The sequence below is a fragment of the Mercenaria mercenaria genome, chromosome 7, assembly GCF_021730395.1.
Source record: "Mercenaria mercenaria strain notata chromosome 7, MADL_Memer_1, whole genome shotgun sequence".
Taxonomy (NCBI): Eukaryota; Metazoa; Mollusca; class Bivalvia; order Venerida; family Veneridae; genus Mercenaria; species Mercenaria mercenaria.
Genome location: NC_069367.1, coordinates 24,243,720 through 24,265,307, shown reverse-complemented (window position 1 = coordinate 24,265,307; position 21,588 = coordinate 24,243,720). Strand labels below are relative to the sequence as shown.

Here is a 21,588-nt window from a genome sequence, read left to right as displayed (position 1 = left end):
TGACCCCAGGTTTGACATTCAAATGCGTGTAGCCGAGCTCTGCATTCTGTCTTGGCATGTCTTTATTACACCATGAATAGTTAAAATTCGATTGCCTAGTTAGGCAATTACAATTTCTTAATTACTTTTGTTTTGCTAACTATAGTTCGAATGTCGATGGCCGAGCATGCCATTGCAATTCGGCGATCGTTTTTTGCTCTATAAGTGTGAATGTCAATAGCCAATCCTAGAACTAACTTAACACAAATTACTGAACGTAGAATGCAGATATTTCAAGTCACTTTATGGAAATTAATATAAGCATCTTAATAAATGGGTAATTATGTGGTTTATGTTGCAATATGATACTGTGGAGCTGTATACGGAACAGAGCTACACGTGTTCCGTGTATAGCTCCAGTTTTAGCAAGGGAGCTGTATACGGATAATATAGCTCCTGTATAGTTACATACAAAAAACTAGCTTCGAATACAGCTCCAAGAGGAGCTATATCCGAAGGGAGCTATATAGGGTTGAATAAGCATGCCACAGGGTTCGAATTCAAAATATGACATAGCACAATATAATCGGAGCAGGGAATTATCTTCATGAAACTATCAAAACATGTTCAAAGACTCTATATTTTTCACCCAGTTCTATTAATGTTTGGGCCTAAAGGCATTAATCAAGATGACAAATTACCCCTAGGGTAATAACTGTGTTGTCAAAGCATGTACAGGGCCTTTGGAAGCATTTTCAGTTTGGGTGGGGGCACACATTATGAAAATCAGCTAAAATTGACTCACTGTCAAACAATTGCTGAGATAATTACCATAATCGGTCAAATAATGGGGAGGGGGGGGGGGGGACTCCCCCCCCCCCCGCCCTGTTCCTACGGCCCTGATGTATATGATAAAGTTATTGTAAGACCTATTTCAGTCATACCAGAGCTATCAATTTTAAATCTTAATCCTTAAAAGTACACTTCGCAAAACTTAAACGGAACGTGTACTGTTATAAACCTTCAGTTCGCTTGCGTAATTTTACTTCGCTAGAACTACTACCCTGGAACTTGTCAAATTCGATTTGTCTCGTATTGTTAATTTTATATGTAATCTTTGCAACACTTACTTGATTTTTTAAGACATTAAAATCTCGGTTCGGTCTCTTTTTAACGCACTTACGGCTTCATTTCTTTAGTAATATTTGTGAAACTTAATGTTACGAAGAGTTTATACGTACGCCCATAAGAGTTATTCAGTAAAAGGTAAGATTGCTTTACTAACACTAAATTTTAAGGTACTTGATTAGTTGAAAAATAGCTTTATTTAATAGCATTGACTGCCTCCAGTGATGCATAAATGTGTGTCCTTCGTTTTATAGAAAAATTGTCACTATTTAAGTCCTGTTACATGTCAAAAAAGCTTTCTTTATCATCATTTACTCTATTGTTTTCATCATTGTTACTATTTTTTTATCCCTCAGGGCATCGACTTATGATTTATGCAGTTGAACGGCTTCATGTATTATTCGGATAATGGGTGACGCTTCCTGGATACGTTCGGGTGTCCGCAGGATCCAGAAGAGGATCAGAGTCCATTTTCTGAGGATGTATCAACACCTCGGTAAAGAGTTGTCTAGAAGGTTTTCAGAAACAGAAAAAAAGCACCAGAAGAGTACAAAAGCATAGAGAGAAAGAAAGAAATCAAGAAAACTATGTTCAGTTAAAGGAACTACTTGCAGACAAAAAGTTCAAAAACTTAAAAATGCAAAAAGAAAAGGACATTCGAAAATGCCAAGGTAAAACACAAGTGAAACGCCAATTACATGTCAAGGTTTCAAATGCTATCAAATGGCATATGAAATGCTAAAGACAATAATATAATATATGGTAATAACATATATTTTTACTCAAGAAATAATATATCTCATTTAGTGATATGTCGCTGAATAAATCATTGTTTGGAGATTAGATGCGAGGGAATTGTTTTAAACTGTATTTATTTCCACAATTATATTTATAAACACGAGTAGTACATTTAAATTAACAAAGTTTGATAAAAAGACGTACATCAATCAGAGTAGTACAAACAAACAAAGAAAATATTAATCGAATGGATTGGGAAACAAGCTACTTAAAACTTATATGAATTCCGCTCCATAAGAAAAAACAGAGGTTAGATGAAGAATAATAACTAGGCTGTGTAAGTTTGAGTATCTTGTTGAATGAATCGGAATATTGACGTTAAAAATATATGTGTAATACGAAGTTTTTGTGTGATTTTTTCCTGGAATGATAAGTGAAAGAAAGAATTAATTATATCATGCATCTGAACGACAAACAATAATTTTATTCAAGAGCAAATTTAATTTACTAAATGAGATATATTATTTCGATACTAACACGTTACCAAGGACTTTAAAGTTCATCTTTGACGGTATTCATTTAATATTTGTCCGTTTTCAATTGGTTTCTTTCCAAGCGCGCCGCTATGCCGTTTGACGCACTGACTTAATAATTGTGTATGATAATTCACTGTTATCAGCCTTCTTTGTTTAATAGGAAAATGAATCGGATCGTGTTAGAATGCTATTTTTATCAGCATCATCATAATAACCACATTAAAATTAATCATATTAATAATCATCATAATCATCATCATCATCATCATTTAGTTATAATAATAGTTAGAGTAATACATATGGTAAAATGTAAAATGGTTGTGATTATTTTTATGCCCCCGAAGGGCAGCATATAGTTTTTGAACCGTCTGTCGGTCTGTCCGCAATTTTCGTGTCCGGTCCATATCTTTGTCATCCATGGATGGATTTTCAAATAACTTGGCATGAATGTGTACCACAGTAAGAGGACGTGTCGCGCGCAAGGCCCAGGTCCGTAGCTCAAAGGTCAAGGTCACACTTGGACGTTAAATGTCATTTTTCATGATAGTGCATTGGTGTCCGGTCCATATCTTTGTCATCCGTGGATGGATTTTCAAATAACTAGGCATGAATGTGTACCACAGTAAGACAACGTGTCGCGCGCAAGACCCAGGTCCGTAGCTCAAAGGTCAAGGTCACACTTAGACGTTAAAGTTCATTTTTCATGATAGTGCATTGGTGTCCGGTCCATATCTTTGTCATCCATGGATGGATTTTCAAATAACTTGGCACGAATGTGTACCACAGTAAGACGACGTGTCGCACGCAAGGCCCAGGTCCGTAGCTTAAAGGTCAAGGTCACACTTAGACGTTAAAGGTCATTTTTCATGATAGTGCATTGGTGTCCGGTCCATATCTTTGTCATCCATGGATGGATTTTCAAATAACTTGGCATGAATGTGTACCACAGTAAGACGACGTGTCGCGCGCAAGACCCAGGTCCGTAGCTCAAAGGTCAAGGTCACACTTAGACGTTAAAGGTCATATTTAATGATAGTGCATTGATGGGCGTGTCCGGTCCATATCTTTGTCATTCATGCATGGATTTTAAAATTATTGGGCATGAATGTGTACCACAGTAAGACGACGTGTCGCGCGCAAGACCCAGGTCCGTAGGTCAAAGGTCCTAAACTCTAACATCGGCCATAACTATTCATTCAAAGTGCCATCGGGGGCATGTGTCATCCTATGGAGACAGCTCTTGTTAATAATGGTTTTAACAGAAGAGGAAAATATATCACAGTAGTTGTGAAATATTACGACAAATACATAAACAAGAAAAAGCTGATATTACTGTTATTGCATTATCATTTTCTGGTGGTACTACTGCTACTCTTCCAGATACAAACATTTTTATTTTTGTTAGTTTTAACATCGCACCGACACAATTTTACGTCATATGGTGACTTTCAAATACAGATCTAGATAAGGTAATAATAAGTATACATGTATTCATGATACAAACCAATAATGATATATGATAAATGACAAATACTATCAAACTCAATTAGATCAAGGTGAAAATAGTAAATATTTAAAGCAAAAAAAATGACAAAAACCATAAAATGACTGCACCAATTATCAAAATTATTATAAAATAAATCATAAATATACATAATAAAAGTATCAAAATAGAATTATTCTCCTACATTATAACCGCGGTTCAATAGCTAATACAAGGAAGTTACATGGCTATTCATTAAAGCTTAGATTTACATGTATGTTTAAAGTTCTACCCTGGTTTGTTTACATGCATTCAAATGGCTTGCACGTTAATCAATATATGAAATAATAGAAATTCTTTCATGAGTGTACATGAATGCGAGTTCAGAAAAGAAAGAAGAACGCAATGAAACTCAAACAATTATAAATAAAATGTTCTGTTTATATAGAACGAATTGTGTTGTGGTGTAGGAAATAAGGGTAACAAAGTGAAATATTCTACAATGAACTGAGAGGTGTTTTTTTTAAATCTTACAAATGGCATACTCTTTCGCTCGTAGCGGAAGAGAAAGTTACGGAGCTAATAGGAACCAAAGTCCGGAAAGACGAGGTGAGGACAGTCTAAGTGAATCGCGGAATGAGTCGGGACCTGAATATTTGGACCTTGGATTTGCGTGGTTAAACGATTATGACAAAGCAGGAAATTATCGCCCGAATGCAAATCGTACGGATGAATTAACTCAAACTCGACAGGAAAATCCATATGGTTGGAACGCTTTAGGACCGACGCGGCGTGTTCCTTCACGAACCTCTGAAGAAAGAGATCTTCGACAAAGTACTGGAGATGATTCACGACAAAATGGTGCAGCTCAGCTAAGACAAACAAACAAACGTGGCATCCGACAGACAAACAGAGGTGATCTACAACGATCTACTGGAGCTGATCTTCGGCAAACAGGTAGAAATGACTTCCAACATACCGATAGCAATGGTGATTTCCGACAAACAAGTAGAAATGAGCTGGGACAAACAAGTATAATTGATACCCGGCGGACACAACGAGATGATCTCAGAAACACGAGAACTAATGAGCATAGAGTCACCGTACAACTCGAAAACCTATCGGAGACACAGAAAGAGAATCCCTATGGTTGGAGAGCTTTGGGCCCTACACGTCGGGTCCCGTCTTTCACAACAGGAATTGAGGATATAACACGTTCAAACAATTTCCGTACAACAATAACAAACAATGCAGATACCGTGGATGAAAATCCATACGGTTGGAAAGCTTTAGGCCGAACAAGACCTCCGCCGTCTCATAGCCCTAACACTGAAAGCACTGCTAGAAAATCGAGGAAAAGAACGTACCAAACATCCTTTGCTAGAAAAGGCTCGCGTACATCTAGAGGAGAACAACAAAGTGTAACTTCGAACGAAGCCAGGAAAATAAAACATGCAATGAGGCTTTCAACTTTACCGGAAGAAAATATTCGAAACGGAAGTAACACGAGAGACAGAGATTTTCGAGCAACAGCTGTAGACGGAGATGCCATAAGTACAACTGAAGGTGGAATTCTCACAGGAACAACTGGTGGCGGATACCTCCGTGGTACAACATATGACTATCCATATGCAAGGAATAAAATACGAAAGTCATCACAGGAACGTAATTCTAGACAACCTGTGAGCAGTGGTACTCCTGAACGTAGACATATTGTATGGGCGGGAACACACACTCCTGAAGATACATCAAGACATTGGACGGACATGGCCACGGACCATAGTCTAATGAGAAAATGGTATGAGCTCTTTGCAAAGGTAAGAATACAGTTATACATATGGTTTTACTTGCAATACGATATGACTTTATTAGTTTAAAAATGTTGGAAATACATTACGACTTTAAAGTCTTCTACACATGTATTATATAATACCACCAACACTAGGACTCACAAATATGATCTTGAAAAAAAATATAGAACATGATAGAAAATACACTTTAGTTATTGTAGAGAGAAACTGTGCTTAAAGCAGAAATTGCGTGATTAGCATTTGAATGTATAACGTTTGTCTATTCAGTAAAAGTATAAGCAAAGAATATCAATATATTTTAGTTGTAAACTGGCACTTTAAAAAAAAAGTCATTGAATAGAAGAAGAATGATCGATTACTGTTAGCTCGAGGAAGTATGAAATAAATTTTAAGCGCTACACATTTCTATTGGTTAAAACTAAACATAGTATACGCAAGGTCTAAATGTCGAACAAAGGGCAGAAATTAGATATAGCATATTAGTGATTTAATCGTTATATATCGGGTATAATGAATAAAAATTGCCGAAGTGTCTGTCAAATAAAGGAGTGATTTTAAATGATAACGCATTTGGAATTTTTGGGTTATTTTATATTGCTTAGTCCATGACTGGTTTTGTTTTAGCATTTGGACATTGCAAGTCTATTGTCAAATCTTAAATCAACCAGGTAGGAAGTAGAAACTAATATGCGGTTACTTTATTGGCACATGAACATATAATCAAACCTTCCGAAATATCTTTAGTCACCTACTCCCGTTAACCCCTTAACTATCTTTCCTATTTATAATATGGTTAACACAGTTGTAAAACCAGGTTTATTTCATTCAGATCTTTTAAATTATACCAACAAAAGAGAATCCAAGAATCTCTACTAAATTAAGCTTGCTTTAAACTTTGTTAATTCCATTCATAGTTGTCATATAACATACTTTAATTACTAGCTCATATATCTTATATATTCTTGTGATACCTAATAGAAGCCTTTCTTTTGACTGCTTTAAAGAAATGAATGTTAATAAAATACCATAGCATCTGTATTTATTGCATTGCAGTCACTTTTTCAGCTCCTGCGATTAAAATGAACCAGACAATGACCACAACCCATTTTTAAATGTCGCAAATGTTGTGTGTTTTGTTGTTGTTTTTTAATTCAGAGGATTAGATTGTGATTTTTATTAGATAATAGTTGAATCTCATGCAAAAATTAAATGATTTTTTATGTGGTACGATATCAACGTTATTTTGTTTCTATGTAATTTTCTTCCGTCTTAACTTTTACTGCTGGTTTGAAAATTCTAGACGTTTTCATGTACGTCTTTTAACATCTTCAAAAATGGGTTGCAGTCAAAAAATGAGTAAATTTATATAATGGTGTTTGATTTTATTGAAATTTTGAAATACTAATAACAACATATTGTTCCAAGTGTACGCCAAATTTCAAGAAAGTACCTTATATTGACAAAATAACTAATGGCAGATTAGCTGTTTTGTTCATGATACTTTGATTCATAATTTTACCATCACATCTGGAATTCTGACTGACGGGTCAGAGGGCTGCATTTACAAATACGTGCCAGTTTCAACTTTTGTAAAACGTGGCATCTTTACGACGAACATTTAGTGATTAGAGAAAAAAATATCACATTGTTTCAGAAATCAAATTCAGCTTTTTATCACACATACCCTAGAGGAGGCTACAAACTACAGAACTTCAAAATTTCCTTTAAATATTATATGATTTAATACTTTGATTTTAATTTTAAAGTCTGAGATCTATTATAAAAGTAAAAGTTCGAATAAAATATGATTATTACCCAGGCGAATTTGGTATCTTTCCGCAATATTTTGGACATGTTAGAATTATGAATCATTCACACGAGTATCTCACCAGATCAAGAAACGGTGGGCAGCAAACTACAGAGACCCGTCTTTATTGTCCGGGCTATCAGAAGAAACGGATTTTAGACCTGCAACCATTACTACAAGAACATTGAACAAGAGAAGACAAGTCAGCGGAAGAAGAAAGCTGGCACTTCTAGGCGCTGTTGTCTTCATAATCTTGCTTGTAGCCATCGTGGTACCTGTATCAATTTTGACTGGACAGGCATCTGAAAAGGAGTCTCCTTCACCAAAAGGCAAATTATTTTCCAAGATTCAGATAAGAGAGTGTTCAAAGTGTACGCTAAATTTCGGACCTCTCTCTCTTTAAGCTCTTATACATTCAAGATTTTAATTAAGGTCGCTGACTTCAAGTCACCTGACCCTCACCGATATAGGTTCGAGCCTCACTCGGGGCGTTGAATTCTTTATGTGATGAAGCCATCCAGCTGGCTTCCGGAAGATTGACGGTTCTACCCAGGTGCCTGCCCGTCATGAGATAAGTGCATAGACGCACTTGGGGTTTTCCTCCACCATCAAGGCTGGAATGTCGTCATATGACCAACAGTTATGTAGGAGCGACGTCAAACCCAGCAAAAACATATTTCTTATTTAAAAGAAAGAGGGGTATCTGAAACTTATTTTGGGAGGAATAAAGGAAACCAACTTTTAAAAATTGTGGTAAATTACAAAATGTTATAAGAAAGCTTATCACACCGATAGGGATCAGTCTTTTGGATGATGGATTCCATTCAATCTATTTACAATGCACAATAATTGGATTTCGCTCAAACTGGTGATAGGCACATAAAGTGTGCGTTGCACGTATTGTTATTTCACACCGAGTTGCTGTTCAGTTGCTCTGGTGCGTTGTATGCTTCTTAAGGTGTAATATCGTTATCATATGGGAAAATGTTTTTAAAATATAATAACCAGGATGCTACTATGTATTTAGATTAACTGTTTTGCTGATATATGACGGAGTAACCCAAGGTTTTCTCGAAAATTGTCTTTTCCTCTTTATAGACGACATGTTATGGGAATACATGTTCCAGGCAACTATTTTGAATAGAGTTTTCAAAGAAGAAATGTCAAATATTTTAACTGAGGCGTTCCAGAATATATCACGGCCTTTCTGTTATCAGGTAATTTTTTCTTAGTTGCTTTGATGTTTTATGGTATTACACTTCATAAAAATTCTATCAACCCATCGATATTTTTGCAATCTCTTTTACATGCAGTCTCTTTTACAAACAAAGGTATCTTACGCAAGCAAAAAATATAATTTGATAACATATTATTTTTGTAAAGCAACCGAGTAATGCAATGGTACATGTGTATTATTTTGTTTGTTTTACGGCATCTGTCTACTTAAAATACACGTGTCTGTTTGACAGTGTTTTGTTTTTATCACACGAGCAAGATATAGATGTGGATATTGTTGTGATATAGTCAAATAGCCAGTCAAATTTTAAAGAATAAGTTACTATGATTTTCATGCCTTCTACAAAGACTTCCAAAACACTGTTTTGCTCTAAAGAAAATATGATAATCTGAATCGATGCGAAAGGGGGCATAAACTAAATTTGGCGGCTGAATACATCGATGCGTTATCGAGGCTTGGCATATACCGGTATTAAATCTTTTTACTCAGACAGGAAATACCGCGAAATCGAACACCATACAGTATTTCTTCACAAATACTTTCACAAAATGTACCTGACATATATATTATTAACATTTAACAGATTGATGATAATTCTGTAAATTTGCCGTACGAAGGATGTAAAGTCACATTATTAAGGTAAGTATGAGTTAAATGTGACAGAAAAAAGCACAATTATATCAGTTATGCTTAATGTCAATGTCACTAATGCCAGTGATACTAAACTGGTCTTAATGCATCCAAATTTCACTGTAAAGATTTAAGATGCTGGATTTATCAATAAATCAAGTTTTTATTGACAGAAGCAAATAAACTAATTAAATGTTGATTATTCATTATGTTGGTCAAAAACGGAATTTTAAAAGTGTGCACCTGAGCCATTACCAACATTATCTAACACAATCATACTTTCAAAAATGTTATATGTCAATTTTACAAATTAGGATATATCTTTACTAATAATTACTTACTATTTGCCTTACTCAAAGCGAAGGAAGCGTCGTTGTCAACTTCAGTGTGGTACTCAAAGCCAGTGAACAAAACCCTCCAGCTGAGATCAATGTTAAAGCTGCTTTAGGGTTAAATTCAACTGAACAATTTCGCCTAGGCCCATTTGAACTATCCGGAAATGTAACAGTTCTACCTAAAGTATTGATTCAAAACGGCAGTAATCCAATTCCAAACGGTAAGTATGAGTATTAAAACAGTATATCTTTACAGTTTCGCTTGCTTATGCCCTTTTCACTTTTTGAAGAAAACGCCGCTTTTAAGAAAAACTCAGTGTTTGTCCAAAAACACTCCATTTCTTCAAAAGTTTGGAATTACAAAGCGATTTTTTTCCAAAATTGCACCTTTTTGGAAGATGAGAAAACTAGGCATAGCATAATTTTATATACAATAAGTAGGGACAAGTAAACAAAAACATGAAAATTATTGGCTTTCCGTAAGGTAAGTGCTGAACCCATCTTCAGCACATGTTGCAACCTAATAGTCAAACGTGACTGCCAAGCAATGAGATTTAGGTGACACTTGCTAACTTAGCAACATTAAAATATAAATAAATTAAATATATGTGTTCTATGATATGAGCCTCTTTGAGACGAAGCTAACCGTATAAAAAATATCAAAATGTTCAAAAATGGATATAGATCACAATAATAGTCAAGCGACAAAAGGTCCGAAATATGATATCACTTAAGGTAATGGACCCATATCTTGGCATTCTTTTGCATATTTTCGTGAACGATTTTGGTATTCTCCAGTTGGTATGAAAAATTAAAAATTGCATACAAAAGATGCCTCATTACACGGACATTGTCAATTGACTTTAAGGGTCCGCTCCTCTAAAACATAGCACAATGTCAGTTATTAAGATCCTACGTTTCAGAAAGAAGGCCAAACTTTATAATGATTGAAGATTTAGTACATTTTTTCAAAAACAATTTTAGATTTACCTATTATACAAGAAACAGACGTTGAATTAAACTTATCACATTTTATTTTGTCCAATGCGCTTGATTGTTACCTGATCCAATTATGAGTAGCAATCTGAATTAGAACCATGATAAGAATTGTTATGTTCACTGGTACGATTTCGTATTTTTGTTTATTATTTCAGAAAAGGATTTCAACATGACTTGTACTGATGTTGACTTGTGCAAGACAAATTTCTCTCTCTGTATTAACGGTACTTGTTCGTGTCCTTACAACAGGTACCATGAGGAATCATACGATACGTGTATGCCTAGTATGTTTGTATTCATTTCAAATTTATTATTGATGATTGAATTTTGTGTTTTGGAAGGTGGCTCTGGTTGCGTTCGTTGTGCTCATTGCTTCCATTCCAGGGAGTCTGCTTTTACTTTCTTTCTTACTTTTTATTTGAAAGTCATATTTCTGAAAATGACAATTGTCATAGGTTACAATGAGTTATCTAATCTATAAAACGATCCTTTGAAAGCAGCATACGAGAGCACTCGTAGAACGCAAACCTATAACTGAGTTTTTGAGAGGCAAGAAAACTGTAACGATGTCACACATACTAGCAATGAATTAAGCGGAAATCTACAAACTGACATCAAGTTCAAGTATGTGTTGCCTCCATGCACAATCGCATGCACAAATAAGTCATGATACAGGTGTTGAATGAAGGTTTCTACTCACTTCTGTCTAGATTTATAGAGCAGGGCTTTGTGCTGGTACAAGTACTAATTCAAATATCTATTCAAATGGTTCTAGATTTAGCACCTTGATAACAATTGCCTCAATGAAGTAAATTGGCTAGATATCTGAAAATTTAAGTGTTCTAAGTTTAGTTATAAAATCATTCTATAAATCTTTTTACCAAATACAGAAACCGTTTGTTTTTGTTTTTTTTTTGTTCAGGCTAATTTTGTACCAATACATGTATATATTTTCAGTTTTTTGTGGAGAAATTCCAGAAGTTGCAAATGGAACAGTAAATGCCAGTGGTAGTTTTTACGGAAATAAGTTGACCATAGAATGTGACATTGGCTATGAACTGTCTGAAAACATTTCCGTGCCATGTACTTCAAACGATTCCTGGAAAACACATCCAACATGTAACATTATCCAATGTGAAGACTTCATAATACCGGATCATGCCATGATAGATTCAGAAACTTTTCAAAACAGAACTTTTCAGGAGGAGATAACTCTTTCTTGTGAGGAAGGTTTTGAACTGACTGGAGGAAATAAAACGACTTGTCAAGCTGACAAGACATGGAGTAATGTTTCAATGTGTGACCGTATCAATTGCACGGAACCTGATTTTCCGGACAATGTTTTCATATCTTCAGAAAACAACTCCTATGCATTCGAATCAGTCATTAAACTCACATGTTCTAGTGGCTATATATTAGAAGGAGAGGGTAATATATCCTGTCAGGCAAATAAAACTTGGGCGGAATTTCCAACTTGTACACCTGTTACGTGTCCAACTTTCCAATTTCCAGATAACGCCGCTGAAAAGAATGTTACCGATAAGATATTTGAAGACAGAATTGTTATAGAATGTTTGATTGGGTATAATATTAGTGGAAACGACACCGTTGAATGTTTAGCTGACGGTACATGGAGCGAGAGTCCTAACTGCACCATAATTGATTGCGGTGATCTTGAAGAACCAGTTAATGGTACAATTAAATCTAACAACGGAACAAAGTTCAACATGACACAAACAGTAAGCTGTAATGAAGGGTTTAAATTGAAAGATGGTGGAACGGGAATTGTAACATGCACCCGATATGGAAATTGGAGCGATATTCCCGAGTGCGAATTAAAAACGTGTCCAAACGTGAACGCACCAGAAAACGGTATAATCGCGGGTGATAATTCTACAACCATTAATTCAGAACTGATAATAGAATGTTTCCCAGGGTTTGATTTGGTTGGAAATAGCAGTGTAATTTGTATGGAAGATGAAACCTGGTCCGAATTTCCGAAATGCGAACTCGTGAAATGTGGACATCCGATTAAAATTGAAAATGGGAACTATCTAAAGATAAATGAAACAACATTTAATTCCACTATTTCTGTGGAATGCTTGGACGGATATGAACTAAGTGGAAGTGCTACAATACTTTGTGAAAGCACGGGAAACTGGACAGGCTCTCCAAAGTGTCTTCCTATAAACTGTTCATTAACCAATATATCTGATAATTTCAATACAAGTGGTTTACAGGACAATTTCTTTTCTGTAAATTCGTCGGTTATTCTGAACTGTAACTCGGGATTTATCATGCAGGGGAACAATAACATTATTTGCCAGTCGAACGGAAGTTGGACAGCAATCCCAGAATGCACTCCGGTTGTTTGTCTATTGTTTGACAAACCGAACAACTCTATGACATTCGATTTTAATGATACTACCGATTTCCATTACTCAGACATTGTGAAGATCGAATGTAATATTGGCTATAACCTATCAGGAAACGAAAGCGTAACTTGCAAAGAAGATGGTAACTGGACAACAGTTCCTGAATGTTTAAAAGTGCAATGTGATTCGTACAAACTAGAAAATGGACAGACTGGAAACCAAACATTTTACTCTGAAATTCTAGACATAGAATGCGATTTCGGGTACGAACTTTCTAATAACAATTCAGTCATTTGTTCTGATGATGGGACGTGGACTGGTAACTCCACCTGCGAAGTTATTGACTGCGAGGAATTCACTCCGCCAGAATGTGAAGTAATACCAGGTAATATATACTTTCTTTTATAAAACATGACGTTGAACTTAAGTTTCAAACTGAACTATATTATTCTGTACATGTTTTATTTATGGTAAAGCTGAAAGATCCGTCTTAAACTCATGCAAAAATATAAATCCCAAATGTTTCAAATTTTGTTTCTTATTTATTAATTTTGTCCAAGCTTCATTTGAGGCATACATATTTGAGACAGAATGCATCCCTTTTCTTGTAAAATTAAACAAACTGTTATATTTCCTTTCCTCTACTTGATATGGTGATTTTCAAAATCTCTACTTTCTTTCAGCTGTATATTTCAGTGAGTCTGCAACGACTGCACAAATAGGTGACCCTGTACAGCTTCAGTGTATACTTGTTGGCACCTCACCAAGTTCAGACATAGTTATCTCCAGAAACTCAGCTATCCAACAAGGCAAAGAACATGTGTGTAACGCAAGCCAAATAGGACATATAAACTGCAGCTTTGAGGAATCGGAAAATGGTGATAAGATGACGGCCACTATCAGTGTAGACCAAGTGGAATGTAAACACGAAGGAACTTATTACTGTGAATCGGCGTCGAATAATTCTTTAAGCGCAGCAATGAATCTTTCTGTGACAAGTACATATTCTATATGTTGATATATTTCAATGTGTATATATACATGAATAATGAGCTCTATAAATCTGGTATTAAAATAATAATAACAATAATAATAATAACAATTAAGTATCTTTAATAGTGGGCTTTAATATAAACCTACTGACAAACGATTTTTGCAAGGTATTCGTGTGAAATGAAAAATCAACTGGTAAAAGAGTAGATCGAGAGTTTTAAGATTTTTTTTAAAACAAGATCAATATCTTACTGTATTTTAAGTCTTTTTTATATTACTTGAACACATATATGAGCTGTCTAACACGATAACATTGAAACAATATCGAGAAAAGGCTTTAATATAATTTTATGCTTTATGCTTTTCACATCGTATTTCTATCGGATTATATCACAATGTATAATTTAATATTGAGCACGTCTTATTTTTTATTCAGATCCAGCGGAAGGAATACCCATGTTGACACTTCAGCCTGAAGTGATAACTAACTGGACGGTGTCTGAACACAATATAACATGCTCTGCAAACGTCGGTTATCCTGCCGGAGATCTCCGGATAGAATACAGATCAGATAATTTCACCTCGTTTGAGATATTTAACCTTGGAATTGAGGAAACCACTGAAGACATAGCAGACTGTTCTGTGAATAAAAGCATAGCTTTCAGAGAATTCGCCTACACAGAGAAATTTAATAACACCGAAATACGGTGTGCTGTCTATAACCATACCAACGATACCGTACCGGTCCAAATTTCTAATACGAAAACAGTTGAACTTATTTAAGAAAGTAAGTAAAAAAAACTCGTCTTTAGCAGTGTGAATGCTTTTATAAACAATATCAAATAGTAAGTTTCAAGTACATTTTCTTTTCAACTGAATAAGGATTGCGATATATTGTTAGTTGTTTTCAATATTAGTCCATCTGCCTTCTTTTAGTTTCAAAGTTTTTCTGTATTTTTCCCGTAATTTAAAAAGAAACATTGCACCACACATGTATTATTATAATTTTCTTTCTTTACTTCAGCATACTTGCATTTTGATAACGTGTAAACAAAAACTAGCTTATAGGTTTTAAAGACATTTTTCAAACACCCCTCCTCCCTGTTACATGCAGATCCAAGTATGAATGAATTTATCATCAAAAGTGGTATTTCTTATCTAATATATATTTCGTATATTTCATTGAATTTCGTATTGATAGGGTAGTTGCACATTTTGATGGAGGGATGTATTGCTTGAAGTGAACCAAATTAATTATCGTAATTTCATTTGGTGAAATCTCCATTCTATTGGTTTTAAATGTTCTTGTTTATTTTTATTTGATTCTGCTATGTAGAACAAAGAACAAAATGTAACGAACCACATAGTGACTATTGTTTTCTTTTTTCAGATGGTTGCAGTCCACTGGCTTTGAATACCATTATCATCCATTAAATTGTTATTTTTATAAGATTCGTGATTTTTGTCAACGTCAGTGACGAATACGGACAACAATGTACAGAAATCGTTGATTACACCGCTGCCCCGTGATAAAAACTGCACTTCCCTTGGCAGCTGAACCAAGAGACATACCGTGTGACGTTGAGAAACATAAATAGCGCCTATAGATAAAATTACCAAATTGCAATATTTTTTATAAGTAAAGGAATGTATTTATTACATTATCATGTTTCAACAAGTGTATGGAAACATGAAAAGCTGATGTAAGATTTTCTCTGTTTTTCCTTCTTTTATTTTACAATTGTTAACAACATTTTGTCCCAAATGTATGCTGAACTTCAAAAATGTATTATCAGTATGTTTTAAGACATTTGCAAAATAGCAAATGGCGAGTTCGATGTTCTGTTCAGTATAATGGTCGGCATCATTTCTACCGTCAGTATAATGGTCCGTATTAATTCTCCCGCATTGAGTGTACGCACAGTGGCGTACGCTATTTTTCACTACTACTCCTGCACGATAATTTAAACGACAGCATGTTTATATTATTGTTTGATTATTATGGTTGCCATGCATCGTTGAACTCAAAAAGGTTGTCAATGGTAGAAGTTACGTGAATACTGTAATGATATACAAAAATGTTTTCTGTATTGAAACGTTTTAATGAAGAAATATAATTATCAAACATGTTATCGTTTTTGTTATCGTTCGGGATTTATACATTAGTAATTTAACATTACAATGTTATTAATGTTGTTATGTTTACTTTTTGTTTCATGGTCACATGATAAGAAGGTTCAGGTGCTGAAAATGCCAATCTGTTCTGAAAATGTAATGCACACTTGTCATTTATCTGTTCATATTATATGTGTTTGAATCTATATCTGATAATAAGCAGCCAACTTCTAGCTAGCATTATATAACCGCAAATTTGAAAGAATAAAAAATGGCAAAGCCAGGTTGCTTTTATTATCTGTACATTGGGTGAAAAGGGCATAATGTGGTCGGTTTACCACGGCTTAATATGTGGGTGCACTATTTTCGTTGGTTAGTAAGTATACATTGTGTATACTTTCCCAAGTATCGCCTTTCGGAAGACCAATTTAAAGGTACTGACCTCCAGACTTTGGCTAAAAATAGTTTTTCTTTAAAGTTGAAGTTAGGTCGTTTTATGAACATAAGACTATGAATTTTTGTTTCTAAATTTTCTTAAGATTCCAAAATCAAGAAAGAAAGATGCCCGAGTTGGGGATCAAACCCGGGCCGCAACAGAAACATTCCCGCGTTCTTAACATTACATCATGGAGGAATACGTATAATTATATATAATTAAGAAAGTTTACGTCGAGTAACCTCATACAAACGCTTTTCAGTTTTCAGTGTAAAACAATAATAAAATCTAGTAATTACCATGTGTTCCATAACATATAGTCTGTCAGTACTTAAGTTATAAAAATTTGAAAGCTTTCGTAAGAAATATAGCCTTGATTTCCTGATACATACAGGTTTTCTTTCTTTTTATGTTGTTGTCGTACGATCTGGAGGACAGGGCCTTTACATGTTGAGTGTTGAATGGCTCAACACACTGTTCTAAAACATGTGTTTCAAAATTGTCAAGAATATAATATCCTTGTATATAAAGCAAAGTATGTTATGGGAACATATAAAACTGATACTATAAAAAATGCGCCGACAATAATTAATCTTTCAAACAATAATTTTACATTTTTCGTTGTCTTAAGCAAATAAATAAGAAATTCCAAGTAATTATTTCTGCAATTAATCGTACTTAGTCGTACTTATCTTAAGAAACACAACTATTTGAGGTGGACAATCTTTGTGTAAGGCAAGCCTCAAACTTTGCTTTGCGATTTGAAAAATGGTGATAAGAAGGCACCTGCCAACTAAACGGAAAGTTGAGGAACGTATTACTGTGAAGTGGCAATGAACAGTTCTTTAAAAGAAGAAATGTCTTTCTGTGACAAATAATACTATGCCTATGATGTGCTTTTCACATTTGACGAAGAAAGAGATGTGACATGTATCTGTACAAAACACTCGAGGTACACCCGATGTCTCAGTTTTGTATTATTGATGAAGCAGAAAAACTTCAATTCATTGATAGTTTTAGTTTATACTTATTTGTTGTATCGATTGTGATGAAAGCTTCAAGCTTATTGGAACCACGCTCGGGTCCGCTTCCTGGGAAAACCTGTATTAGTGTCATATGAGAAGTCATGGTCGTGACCCCAGTGGGGCTCGAACCCGTGACCCCTTGATTGAGCGGAAGACACCTTATCCACTAGACCATCGCTCCCCTTTGATAGTTGACAAAACACAAATGTCGAAATTCCAATTTCATAGTGTTCAAATATAAACTGAACACCTCTCGTTCTGAGATTTGATTATAGATATACTGAATCCTTGTATTTCATTCCAATACAGCGATTTCGGTAATTACTTTTATTAGTAAATAGAGATGTCCACTACACTGACTTAAACCATGTTATCCAGTTTGGAATATGATCTTATGTATTTTCATAACGAAATGTGAAACCCGAATTTCGGTTGCATTACAAAACATACATAAACGTGTTTCGCCGTGACGATTTGATAAAAGACATTGTGTCTGAAACCATTCGTCCTCCACCCCTGAGCCATGCAGGGCAGTTAGCAGTAATTTGCGATGAACAGGTTTGTACTAGTACAGAATCCAGGAACACTGGTTAGGTGACTGTCCGCCGTTACATAAATAAAATACTGTGGAAAAGCGGCGTTAAACCGAAAACAAACCCACAAAAATTAAATGTGTTTCTCAAAAAAGGTTCGACCTGTTAAACTCGCAAAACTGTCCGATAACAAGATAGAAATATATGGTATTAATGTAGAAAAATGTTTATATATGCGATATATTCCATGATTTTAAATGAAGACGATTTAAATTAAATGTAAATATGCGATATATTCCATTCTTTTATATGAAAACGGTATATATTTTGTAAGAAATGAAAGAATCTTTTAAAGTTCTAAATGATGCGATGAACAAACAGAAAGATAACCTTTCGTACAATTGCGTTAGCAAAAGAGCATTTCTGTTTAATATGGAGGACGCATGCATAGAGTCGAGTGCATGACTATGTAAGTCTATGCAAAACGTAATGACATTTCACTTGAGGTCAATCATGAGGGTAAATCATAGTGAACTAATAGCCTAAGTGCAGTAGTGCAGTACGTAAAATTGACCAAAGAAATGTAACAAAGCTAAATGATAGCAGAATCCTTTTGTTTTGAGTATGCTCAAAAGATATAATAAAATGAAGCGAAATGTAACAAAGCTAAATGATAGCATGCGCCCTCCATATTAAACATAAATGCTCTTTTGCTAACGCATTTGTACGAAAGGTTATCTTCCCGTTTGTCTATCGCTTCATTTTATTATATCTTTTGAGCATACTCAAAACAAAAGGATTCTATCATTTAGCTTTGTTGCATGTCAGTGCAGTTATGGAATAACTAGAGAAGATCGTAGGGGAGCACGCTTTGTACTGAATAATTACAAGGACAGAACACCGGGCAGTGTTACTCGCATGTTACAGGAGCTCCAGTGGACACCTCTCGCAGAAAGACGTAAACACCGTCGTCTTCTAGCTATTACTGCATAAAATGCAGTATGGTCAGGTCGACTTCAAGACTGAACTTAAACCATGTGACTCGAGGACAAGGTGGCGGGGGGGGGGGGGGCAAGCATTTGTACCAACCACCTGCACCCAGCACTACAAACAATCTTTCTACCCAAGAATCATCCAATGGAACAAACTCCCAACTAGAGTCACAGACTACTGAGGACTTTACGGCTGCCTTACGATCTCCGGCAGTCGTCTCCGTCCGCTACTAGACAGGGTCAGAGGATGTAAATAGTTTTATGCTGTAAATAGGTGATTTTTACCGGTTTGTACTGAAAGGGCAGCTACCTCATTTTTAACCCACTCTGACATTCACAGTCACAGGTGACTCCTGACCTTATTACGGAAGAAGAAGAAGAAGAAAATGTGAAACTACCTAGCGCCGGTTTAAGCGGAACTCGTGCTCGTTTTATAGACACATTGGATGTACTAAGTGACCCCGAAGGACCTAAAGTACTAATAGCACTGGGTTTATGTGCACAATGTGGCGTTTACGTATACGGACTGCAGCTGTAAAATATTTATGAAGATCCATTGCATGCAATAAGTGTCTGATAAAACATGCAATTTAAGGGAGATTGCAGACTCCTTGTACTAGAATTGTTACAAAGTTCTTACATGATATCTTTACATTGAACCTATTATTGAATGAATTAAATTTTAATTCTTTTCCAGATGTTTGAATTTTACTCTTTTTTTTACCTAAATTGTGTCGGTGCGACAAAGACTTATCAATATTTACCCCCTCAACTATTATCCTTTACACAAGAAATTTTTGACAATCTCCAATCTGGAAAACAAACAGATCTCATTGTAATGGATTTCTCGAAAGCTTTCGACAAGGTCGATCATCAACTTCTTCTCTATAAACTCATGAAACTTGGTGTCAACAAAACATCTCTATCTTGGATTCAATCTTTTCTTAGTAATCGCTCTCAATCTGTAGTAGTTGAAGGCTCACACTCTGATTCTCTACCAGTTCTATCAGGGGTTCCCCAAGGTTCAGTGTTGGGTCCTTGTCTCTTCCTCTGTTTCATCAATGACATCCCCGACTCTGTTAAAAGTAGAATACGCTTATTTGCTGATGATACCATCATATACCTCACCATCGACTCATTAGTAGACTCTAACAAACTTCAAGATGATTTGACAAAATTAGAAGAATGGGAACGTAAATGGTCTATGGAATTCAATCCTGATAAATGTGAAATCATAAGAATCTCCAAAAAAAAAGAAAAAATATCATTTTTCCATATAAACTACATAATCAAGAACTAAAAACCACAAAAAAATGCTAAATATCTTGGGATTACTATTAGTGATGACTTTAGTTGGAAAAAACATATTGAAACTACATCTTCAAAAGCTAATAACACTCTCAGATTCATAAAAAGAAATGTACAATGTAATAACCGTAATATCAAAGAAACTGCCTATAAAACATACGTCCGCCCACAATTAGAATACTGTAACACCATATGGCATCCATGGCAGAAAAATTTAGCATATGAGATAGAGAAGGTGCAAAGAGCTGCAGCCAGATATGTTATGAATGATTACTCATACCAAAGCAGTGTAACATCAATGCTTGAAATTCTTAAATGGCAGACATTAGAACAGAGAAGAATACATGCATCTTTAATTATGTTGTATAAAATATCACACAACCTCGTCTCTGTAGATCATAACCACCTGACAGCCTCTAGAAATTTAAACTTTATCATTCAACCTTCAGTGCTTCACATCTGACCTAGACTCGCATATGTACTAATGTCATCATCCTGTTTTTATTTTTAACAAAGCTGTACATATTACTGCTCTTACTCTCTTAACACATGCATATCATGTATCATGTAACATAGCAACATGTTTTAATAAATGCCCCGACCTCCCAGTTATGATCAGAAATTGATTGTTGGGAGTATCCCCGTAGATGTAGATGTAGATGGTGATTTCATGAACGTCATATAACGGAATTTAGTTCCACTCGAATGTCATATTTATGCCCCTTTATTAGTAAAACGCCATTTGTATAATGGACGTCAATTTTCAACTATAAGGTTAGTGGTTACGGTTTGGTCTTGTTTTAAACTGACTTAAGTGTTAGTAGTTAGAATAGGCGGGTATTCCGACATCCTTCGTTATGGTTTCTGATTTCTGCCATTTCGTTCTGTAGCAGCGACACAAATGTCAAAACAAAAAGTAAGGGTGCGACGTTAGGCAAACGTTGTTATCAGGTCTAGGAAAGTGGAGTATTTACAGATTATCTGTAAATTTACAGATAATCTATAAATTTACAGATTTTTCAATCTGTAAATTTACAGATCAAGTGTTTGAAAACTGCTAAAATTATATTTAGACACAAAATCGCAGCTTGAAATTAATTGATTTACTTATGGTATGTATAAATAAAG

The 21,588-nt window shown here is 35.1% G+C and overlaps 1 protein-coding gene across 1 annotated transcript; it reads left to right on the top strand.

Moving 5' to 3' along the window:
* The first annotated feature begins 4,171 nt into the window (after positions 1 to 4,171).
* On the top strand, positions 4,172 to 16,450 carry LOC128558464 (uncharacterized). The gene is made up of 10 exons (XM_053547800.1): positions 4,172 to 5,681; positions 7,568 to 7,811; positions 8,581 to 8,699; positions 9,303 to 9,358; positions 9,709 to 9,905; positions 10,839 to 10,967; positions 11,641 to 13,443; positions 13,742 to 14,056; positions 14,488 to 14,838; positions 15,442 to 16,450. Exons 1-9 carry the CDS (start codon positions 4,401 to 4,403, stop codon positions 14,832 to 14,834), a joined length of 4,491 nt encoding a protein of 1,496 aa, XP_053403775.1. The 5' UTR covers positions 4,172 to 4,400; the 3' UTR covers positions 14,835 to 14,838; positions 15,442 to 16,450.
* Positions 16,451 to 21,588: the final 5,138 nt, after the last annotated feature.

Bases quoted from the DNA above. Each gene is read 5' to 3' on its own strand.
- LOC128558464 (XM_053547800.1), top strand. From the start codon at position 4,401: ATGGCATACTCTTTCGCTCGTAGCGGAAGAGAAAGTTACGGAGCTAAT. The intron at 7,812-8,580 runs GCAAATTATTTT...TCCTCTTTATAG, and splicing joins GGAGTCTCCTTCACCAAAAG to ACGACATGTTATGGGAATAC. The intron at 13,444-13,741 runs GTAATATATACT...ACTTTCTTTCAG, and splicing joins AGAATGTGAAGTAATACCAG to CTGTATATTTCAGTGAGTCT.